Genomic DNA, 10,687 nt, shown 5'->3' on the forward strand with positions numbered 1-10,687 from the left:
GATTCCCATTTTTGTGTTCTCAATTAAATAAGTGTGTTCACTATTGTAAATTTCGATTTCTTGTAAGTCTTGCTTGAGACAAGCAAGGTTTAAGTATGGGGATTTTGATAACGCCAAAATTACACATGTTTATTGCTGTTATTTCGATCCAAAGTTGTTCAATTTGTATGTAATTGTTGTACGTATGTATTGTAATTCGTGTATATTTGTAAAAGTCCATTGTGAATGAATAAATGAAGACCAACAGCGAAAAAAGAGTCAAAACGAAGATTGAACGCGTAAAACAGCCCGAAACCACTGAAACAGGTCCAAATGCGGCGCATCTCTCTTAGATGCAGCGCATCTCTGCACCAAATAACTCCCGACAGTTTCAGATGCGGAGCATAAAGAATTCTGGACCAAAACAGCCTCAGATGCGACGCATCTGAGATGGATGCGGCGCATCCAAGCCAGATGCGGCACATCTGTCCCAGATGCAGCGCATCTGCTCCCCTGCCGACAGTCCTGAGTGCACAATCGAGCTGGAATCTACTGAACGTAAAGAGATGCGGCGCATCCCAAAGAGATGCGGCGCATCTGGTCAATTTCTGGCCATTTTACCTAACTTTTTAGCCTATTTAAGAGAGCCTTTGGTTACATACTTCATATACCTTCACTACTACGTTCTCCCTCAGTTCTAATACGATTTTCAAGGTTCAAGGAAGGCTGCAAGTCAATCTCCACTCTTTCAACATCAAGATTAAGCTAGGATCATTCATCACTATTGGTACTTTTGTTCTATATCTTTTAAACATGAATTCGAATTGTATTTACTGTTCCATTAGTTCTACTATGATTATGTTTGACTAAAAGCCTTGTGTGTTTGCTTCAATGTAAGATTTATGGCTTGGGATTGTTCTATACTTTGATGTTATGCTAGTTATATATATGTTTGATTGATTAAATTATCTAGTTCAACCATAAGAACCATTGTTATGCTTGCTTAGTTCATTACTTCAATTATATGGATTGCAAACCTATTAATGTGAGTTAACTAGAAAAACAATCTATACTTCAATACACCTAGTAATCTAGACGATTAGATGCATAACTTAAGTGATTTTTTTATGTGTTTAATTTGGTAATTGAATAAATTCCAAAGCAACATAGTTATGAAATTACCTCAAGTGATTGTTGTAATTTAGGTTTCACGTGAGTTTAACCGGGTTGAATCTAGTTAGTTAATCAATCTAAATCACCATGTTCTTTCAAAAGATCCATAGTTGTAATCATCCTTGTATCCTAGTTCAATTATGTAAGTTATGACTTGGTTTATGTGAATTTATCAAAGACCATAGCTTATACTTCAACACCTAGTGATCTAGCCACCTATATGTGAGTATAGGATGTTAATTGAACGATATTTAGGATATACAATCATGTAGTTTACTTAGAGTGATTTTAGTAAACTAGGTTTTATGTGAATTCAACCACGAAAGAATCTTGTTGATTAAACATAGCTCTTAAGTTTATAGAAATTGTGAAATTGATATAAACTGCTCTATTGTAACTATTACATAACGGTTTTAATTATAGAAGAACAATCCCTGTCATTTATCAAGCATAGAAGTAAACATCGCATTCTCATTCTTGTTAATTACTATATTTATTTACTGTTTCGTTAAACGAAAATACAACTTCAAACACAAAACCCTCCTTTTAGAGTAATTAATCGTGGTAAAATCTTAAAAACAAACTTCTCCCTGTGGATCGAACTGGTCAATTTACTTGCTAGTTACTGCATGATCGGGTTTTAGTTGCCTGTATTATGTGTTAATTATAAAGCATATTGTCTTCATTTTAAAGGTTATTTCTTGACACATCAGGGGTTTAGATATTAGGGTTTAGATATTAGGGTTTATAGGGTTTAGATATTAGGGTTTATAAATTTAGGGTCTAGGGTTTAGATTTAGGATTTAGATTGAGTTTTTAACACGAACGGTTTAGAGTTTAGGGTTTAGGGTTTTGGGTTTTGGGTTTATGGAATAAACCCAAAACACCAAACCCTAAACCCTAAACCCTAAACTCTAAATCGGGCTAAATTTTACTTCACAAAACATGGAAAAAAAAACGTTCATATTCTTCACGAACAATATTATGTTGAATGTTATTTTTGTCGATCGTTTTCCCGCCTAAATAATAACATTCATCACGAAGTGTCTTTTCTAAATGTTCATATTTTAGTGTGATCTTGATGCTGGGAAAAAAAATTCCAAAAAAAACGAATTTTTTTTTTTTGCTTCCACCCGATTGGTTACTTCCCCATTGATCCTGCCATATATATATATATATATATATATATATATATATATATATATATATATATATATATATATATATATATATATAGAGAGAGAGAGAGAGGGGGGAGAGAGAGAGGATTCAGTGAGAACTTTTTAGTGTGAGAACTCTAGAAACTCTAAATACACTCCAAAATACACTGAAATTCGAGCAAAAAAAAAAATCGAGCAAAAATCAAAAACACGGACGAACAAAAACTTCATGGTCGAACAATTTTTTTTTTCGAATTACAAAAATATAGAACACATTTTTGTTCGAATTTCTTTTTCTTTTTGTTCGACTATCATGTGTTTACATTTTTTTGTTCGAATTTCAAAAATGTAGAACACATTTTTGTTCGAATTTTGCAATTTTTGTTCGACTTTCAAGTTTTTGTTCGCCCGCATTTTTTTTTGTTCGACTTTCCCCATTTTTTCTCTAATTCCTTATTTTTTGCTCGCCCGCCACTTTTTTTGCTCGAATTTCAGTGTATTTTGGAGTTCTCGGGGTTCTAACACAAAAAAGTTCTCATTTGATCCCTCTAATATATATATATATATATATATATATATATATATATATATATATATATATATATATATATATACACACACGTATGGGGCGGAGTTCGTTTACTGTTTCGAGTCTTGTAGCGTTTTGTGATTTCGATTGTACCTTTGTTCATCTTTTTCATCTTCTGATGAAAAGACTTTATTTAAATGTTATCGTTATTTTAGCAATATATATATATATATAATATTTGACATATTGTGTGATTTATCTATTACTCTTTATTTTATTTTATTATTACTTGATAATAATAATAATAATAATAATAATAATAATAATAATAATAATAATAATAATAATAATAATAATAATAATAATAATAATAATAATAATAATAAAAATAACAGAAGATGCAAGTTACAAGTAGGGACGACAATGGATTGGATATGGATCGGATGATCTTATATTCACATTCATATCTATTTAATTTTTGATCATCCGTATGCATATCCATATCCATTTAGTTTAAACTCATCCGTCCATATTCATATCCGTTGGATTAAGCAGGTTGATAGATATCCGTTAGATATCAAATTAAATGTTAATATAATGACGTTTTTAACAATTTAGTATAGATTATAATAAATGTAAGTTTCAATCTTTATGTATTTGGTTTGTTACGCATGTTTTGCGTATGTTTTGATTCTAATTTGCGCCGATTGTTAATTTATTTAAGTAAAATACTTTATAATATGAGTATATATACGTTTTAACTAATCTAAATATGTAATTTCGAATATTGTTAGTAATAATCTAATAATCGTGACTATCATAACTCTTATTTTCATTTATAATTTAAGAATTTATAGGTTATATGTATATGTATATCGATATATAGATGTATACAGTGGCGGATCCAGGATTTTTTTCACCGGTGGAGAAATTTTTTAAAACCATAGCAATTTTTTTGAGTAAAATATGGAGTTTTTGGGCAAAAAATTTGAAGTTTTTAGGCAAAATTTGAAGATTTGTGGGTAAAATTTGAAGGTTTTGCGGCAAAATTTAGAGAATTATGGAAAAAATTTGAAGGTTTTGGGGCAAAATATATAGGTTTTGAGGCAAAAAAAAAAATTCACCGGGGGCAAAGTCGAAAAATCCAAAATTTTTACAATAAAATTTCGAAATCTACCGGGGGCGGGCGCCCCCCTCTTACACTCTAAATCCGCCTCTGGATGTATATGTATATATTATAGTACGTATATATGTATATATAGATATATATATTTTGATTGGTAATGGATATATCCATCGATGATAAATTATCATCCATATTCGATCTACGAAATATTTAGATCATCCATACCCATATCCATTATTCATCCATTTACATCATCCATATTCACTACAAATGAAACGAATCATATAGATATCTATGGATGATGAGACATCCATTGCCATTCCTAGTTGCAAGCAGCCATAAATCAAAGCGTGTTTGAAAAGCTGGCCTTCACTCTCAAGATTGTGATTGTCTAAATCTAAATACAGTTCCTCGTCACACATTAAAAAGAGGATACCGACCATTCCATTTTTTTTATTGAAAATTTGTCAGTTGATGGATACGTAAGATATAAAAGAATTTTACCCGAATCAAAACTTTATGATAACTTTTATTTTCTTAAAATAATTGTAAAATGGGCAGCTGACAATCAAAGAAAAAGTATTCATATTAAAATAATGCATTACATTGTTATTATTATGAATTAATTATACAAATTTAGATATGTCTGCCTTATTTCTCGATACATGATTGTACTTTATAATTACAAATAATTCGAATGTTAATAAACAGAATTACAGTTTTGTTAATTTAGAAATAAAATGATTTTAAAAATAAGTGTTGATAACTTCTAACATGACAAGCTTTTTATTTATTATTTAGGATAATGTATCTTTATTTTTTCTTTTTTCTTTTTCTTTTTTTTGGTTTCTGAAGACTCGGATACTTTATTAAGATTTGTGCTTATCATCTGTCTTGTGCGTTTCCTATTGAGCATTTCGTCTTTTACAAAAAAAATATGAAATGTGTGTTTTATGTGTATATGTACGTGTTTCTGTGAATTTAGTATAGATAGTGTTTAATCTTTAGTAAGTTTATTTATCCTAGTGCTTATGTAAATCAACGTGGACTTATCTTGAATGTTAGTGAATAGTATAATCGCTTAGGCTAACGACTCAATTGTCACCTACAATTATTTGGTATTTTTCTTTAGGAAAATTATGATTGCCTCCCCTTTTTTTATCATAATTTAAAAGACAGAATAAATAAATAAAAGTGATAAATATGAAATGATTAAAAGATTTATTTTATTTTATTAAAGATAATTTTATCTTGGAGGTGGTAGCTATTTCGGCTACCCCGCCATCTTGTACGTACTTCATTTATAATAATAGATAATTTGCTTTTCAAAAAAAAAAAAAAAAAAAAATTTATTAAAGATAAAGATTAAAAGAACGTATAAAGTTGCAAGTTAATAATAGATCCACTTTGACTTTTCCTTCCCAAACCAGCCATTTATTGTGACTTTTCCTTCCCAAATAATAACATGATATCATTTTGCATTATTGAACATTTTTGTCTACAATAATTCCAAAACAAACGGTAAATAGTAGAGTAATCATCAAACACTTAATTTGACCATTATCACTTGTAAATATGGAATTAACAAATAAAAAATATAATTCCCAGTTGGGAAATTATGAAAAACGAATTACATCAAATTATTTTAAGGAAAAAAAGGTCCACTTCTTTGTGTTCTAACTTAATCAAGAGTCGTCATCATCTTCCTCAGCTAGTTTAATAAAGAATTATCAAAGAATTAACGTTGCAGCTTATGCTCTTAAGCCAATTAGCTGTTCTTTCTCTATGTACATCTGTTCAACCCATTCTGGCACCTTTTCTGATGAGCTAAATAGCCCGGCCCCAGCCCATGAATCATCGGGCTCATGGTTCCCCTTTACGGGCAAGCCACCGTTCCCACTTCTGAACCCGAAAGAAGCCGACTTTCTAAGCTTACTAGCATCCTCACTATTAAACCCCCAATCTAATTTCCCATTAGGCGAACCCCATTCGGAGTAAGCAGGGGACTGCTGCATCGACCTAGGGCTCATAATCGAACCCGGGCTACGGTCAATGAAACTCTGGCTACGTTGTTTAGCAAACGAACCAGATCTTGAATTCATGACCGCTTGCGCCACTGCAGCCGATGAATCAAACCCAAAACTTGTGGGGCTTCTACCCGGTGAAGACGGGTAGGTTGATCGAAGTGGGTTCGAGTTCTGCCTCATTTGTTGACGAGATGGCGACCCGAAAACATCGTCTAGATTAGTTGGTTTCATTTCACCAAATCTGTTATTGTTGTTGTAAAGATTAGACTGTAGGTCATCAATCATTTGCTGTCTTTGTATCATCTCCATTTCGATATCGAGATCTCTAGCGTTTAACGATGTCTTTAAACGGCTACCCGGAAGCTGTAACGCAGGCGGCGTTACATGAACAAATTTATTCTGCCACATATTCGTGCTCACCGGAGCAATTGAAGGCGACATCGGTGGAGTCGACCCGATACCCAACGGGCTCATCGAACCCATTTCCATCGACCCAACCGAACCAGATTTGGGCGATGGAACAGCTGACCCGGTTGAAGCATACAACGGTCGTAACTCATCGACCTTGTGAGCGAAAAAACATACTTTTCGCGCACAGCCCGTTTCATCTTTACATAAACGGGTCCGGTATTGAGCCGGGTGCAACCAGGACTCGAACACACCATGGGCGAACTCGCAGTTATCGCCTTTCACACAACTCCCCTTTCGAAACTCCGGGCACGGCACACATGTGTACTGATGCTTACGTGGATCACGGCGTCTCGCGTTCTCACCCGGGTGAACAAACGGGCACTCGGTCCAATCGTGAGAATAAGCTCTAGAACACGTTTTCACCTTAAACATATACATCCTAAACTCATCACTACCATAAACCCCATCGTTTATATCCGGCAACGATACATCAACCGGGTATTCTTTTTTACCCGAAACAAGATCCGTTTCTTCTGTTTCGGTTTCTGTTTCTGTACCCGTTTCAACTTCAGTTACATCGAAACCTTTTAGCAACATCTCTATAGACTTCCTATTTACAGATTTGATTCCCCGGGCGACCAAATCAACCGGTTTGTTACCGTTATCATCCGTCAATTCGGGGTCGGCGCCGGCGCTGAGTAAAATTTTCACGATTTCCATGGAAGAAAGGGCCCCACCGGCAGATACACAGTGCAGCGCTGTTGCGCCGTCAGAATCGGAAGTTTTGTTGACGTCAACGTTACCGGTGTCGATTATATATTTCAAAACACGAGTACTACCGTACACGGCGGCAATCATTAACGGAGTTCGTTCTTCGAACCCCATCTTTCGTTTACACCCGTGTCTTCTTCCGTACCAAAAGCTGACGTCATCTAAACTAACGCCGTTAATTTCAACCTCGGATATGAATCCAGAAACGTCATCGGTAGCTGCTAATTCTAACAAAATTGAGGATTTTAAGAAAAACCCGTTTTTTTGTTCTTGAAATTTTTCTCCTTCCATGGTTACAAATTTACTCTTCGGACCTTCACACATCAAGACCTGGAAATAAAAAAGTAAACAAACACTTATTAATAAATAACCGGTTACAACAAAAATTAGTTGTCGGATAATTGAGTGAAATAAAAATAATAATATATTCAACATACCTGAATGGGTTGACGACGAAAACAAGTGAAGTTTATTAGCTGTAAAGAGTTTGTGATGATTGTGAAGATATTGTCGAATGGAGAGAATGAATTGGTATGAACGATGTTTATATATATTGGTTAGATAGATAGATATATTACTCCATAGAAAATTAGATATATAAATAAAAAATGAATTAATGTATAAATAAATAAATATTTTTTTTTAATTAATGAAAAGAAGAATAAGGACACACGAGGGATCAATGTGAGAGAGAGAGAGAGGGGAGGAAGGGGGGGAGGAAGGTGTGACTTTTCTTCACTTTTCTGTGTTATAATTTGTAGGTTTAGGTTTATTAGTTTGGTCCAAGTCAAAGCATTCAACAATGGTGGAATACCCACTTCACAATGTTTAACAGAAAAAGATGAAATGATTATCAAATGCAAATGCAAATGCAAATGCAGAATGCTTATTCAGTGAATGGGTTCCACAAACTGATTGGTGACTGGCTTTTTCCAGTTTATTTATAAATATGGTCCTTTAACTTATAGATATTCTACAGTTTAGTTCCACTGAATTTGTACTATAGCATTATGTTTGTAATTCGATGTATCAAATTACTAAATCTTCTACTTCCATTTGACTACACAGTTGTAAACATAAATACTTCGAACGTTAGGTAGTTGCAAACAAATTGCAAGTATATGACAATTAATTGACTAGTTTTTTAAGAATAAGAAACACAAATATTACAAAAATTCACGAATATTTTATAAATAATTCTACTTGTCTACTTGTCTACTTGATGACTTAAAACAACAACCAAATAATTCTCGTTTCACTTTTCTTTCATTTCTTTCTCTTGTAAAAAGAAGGATTTAGGATGGTGTATTTGGTACTTAAATGTTAGAGTATTTCTATCGTAACTTTTTTATAAACTAAAAACATTTTCGTTATTGTATAGTATGTTGATTATATATATTCGAATAAAGTGGTACAAGTAAATACAGAGTGATAAGAGTACCATTTTTTTAGTGTCAGTTTCAGTGTCTTTCAATGTCCTTTTAATGATTCAGCGCTAATTGAACTGCACTGAAAAATTGACACTGAAAGAAAATATTTATTTATTTCTTATTTTATTTTATTCTTTCTAATTAAATAAATAAATTATAACATAGAATTTAACAAAATAAAATAATATAAAACTTGCATTACCTAGAAAAAAAAATAGGATCCGGAATTAAAAACTAAACTACAATTCGAAAAATATCAAAGTAAATTAAAATTAAAACATTCAACAAAAACTTGAATACTCGTCTTCGCGTATAGCTCAAAGATGTTCAACCAACTCGTAAACCTTCGTGCACCTCCATATCGCGTAATTCCTCTGTCTTTCTCTTATACGTGTCACACATATCGATCCAATTGGTTAACATGTTCACAACCGATTCATAAACCTCAGCATTCTCATCAATATTATACTCGCTATCCTCAACAATCATGTTGTACATAATGATACAACAACACACGATCCTTTGAATAGCTTTCACCTTGTAAGTGAAATGTCCCGTTCTTATTGATTAAAAACGTTCCATATTAATTGATTTCGTTGCGAGGTTTTGACCTCTATATGAGACGTTTTTCAAAGACTGCATTCATTTTAAAACAAACCATAGCCTTTATTTCATCAATAAAGGTTTAAAAAGCTTTACGTAGATTATCAAATAATGATAATCTAAAATATCCTGTTTACACACGACCATTACATAATGGTTTACAATACAAATATGTTACAACAAAATAAGTTTCTTGAATGCAGTTTTTACACAATATCATACAAGCATGGACTCCAAATCTCGTCCTTATTTAAGTATGCGACAGCGGAAGCTCTTAATAATCACCTGAGAATAAACATGCTTAAAACGTCAACAAAAATATTGGTGAGTTATAGGTTTAACCTATATATATCAAATCATAATAATAGACCACAAGATTTCATATTTCAATACACATCCCATACATAGAGATAAAAATCATTCATATGGTGAACACCTGGTAACCGACATTAACAAGATGCATATATAAGAATATCCCCATCATTCCGGGACACCCTTCGGATATGATATAAATTTCGAAGTACTAAAGCATCCGGTACTTTGGATGGGGTTTGTTAAGCCCAATAGATCTATCTTTAGGATTCGCGTCAATTAGGGTGTCTGTTCCCTAATTCTTAGATTACCAGACTTAATAAAAAGGGGCATATTCGATTTCGATAATTCAACCATAGAATGTAGTTTCACGTACTTGTGTCTATTTTGTAAATCATTTATAAAACCTGCATGTATTCTCATCCCAAAAATATTAGATTTTAAAAGTGGGACTATAACTCACTTTCACAGATTTTTACTTCGTCGGGAAGTAAGACTTGGCCACTGGTTGATTCACGAACCTATAACAATATATACATGTATATCAAAGTATGTTCAAAATATATTTACAACACTTTTAATATATTTTGATGTTTTAAGTTTATTAAGTCAGTTGTCCTCGTTAGTAACCTACAACTAGTTGTCCACAGTTAGATGTACAGAAATAAATCGATAAATATTATCTTGAATCAATCCACGACCCAGTGTATACGTATCTCAGTATTGATCACAACTCAAACTATATATATTTTGGAATCAACCTCAACCCTGTATAGCTAACTCCAACATTCACATATAGAGTGTCTATGGTTGTTCCGAAATATATATAGATGTGTCGACATGATAGGTCGAAACATTGTATACGTGTCTATGGTATCTCAAGATTACATAATATACAATACAAGTTGATTAAGTTATGGTTGGAATAGATTTGTTACCAATTTTCACGTAGCTAAAATGAGAAAAATTATCCAATCTTGTTTTACCCATAACTTCTTCATTTTAAATCCGTTTTGAGTGAATCAAATTGCTATGGTTTCATATTGAACTCTATTTTATGAATCTAAACATAAAAAGTATAGGTTTATAGTCGGAAAAATAAGTTACAAGTCGTTTTTGTAAAGGTAGTCATTTCAGTCGAAAGAACGACGTCTAGATGACCTTTT

At 32.7% G+C, this 10,687-nt stretch overlaps 1 protein-coding gene across 1 annotated transcript; it reads right to left on the reverse strand.

Annotated features, from left to right (window-relative positions):
* Positions 1 to 5,501: 5,501 nt before the first annotated feature.
* Positions 5,502 to 7,843, reverse strand: LOC139899585 (zinc finger CCCH domain-containing protein 29-like). The gene is made up of 2 exons (XM_071882401.1): positions 7,614 to 7,843; positions 5,502 to 7,506 (listed from the first exon to the last, which is right to left on the reverse strand). The coding sequence occupies exon 2, from the start codon at positions 7,498 to 7,500 to the stop codon at positions 5,719 to 5,721; it is 1,782 nt and encodes a 593-aa protein (XP_071738502.1). The 5' UTR covers positions 7,501 to 7,506; positions 7,614 to 7,843; the 3' UTR covers positions 5,502 to 5,718.
* Between the last annotated feature and the right edge of the window lie 2,844 nt (positions 7,844 to 10,687).

This window comes from Rutidosis leptorrhynchoides, chromosome 3 (assembly GCF_046630445.1).
Source record: "Rutidosis leptorrhynchoides isolate AG116_Rl617_1_P2 chromosome 3, CSIRO_AGI_Rlap_v1, whole genome shotgun sequence".
Classification (NCBI taxonomy): domain Eukaryota; kingdom Viridiplantae; phylum Streptophyta; class Magnoliopsida; order Asterales; family Asteraceae; genus Rutidosis; species Rutidosis leptorrhynchoides.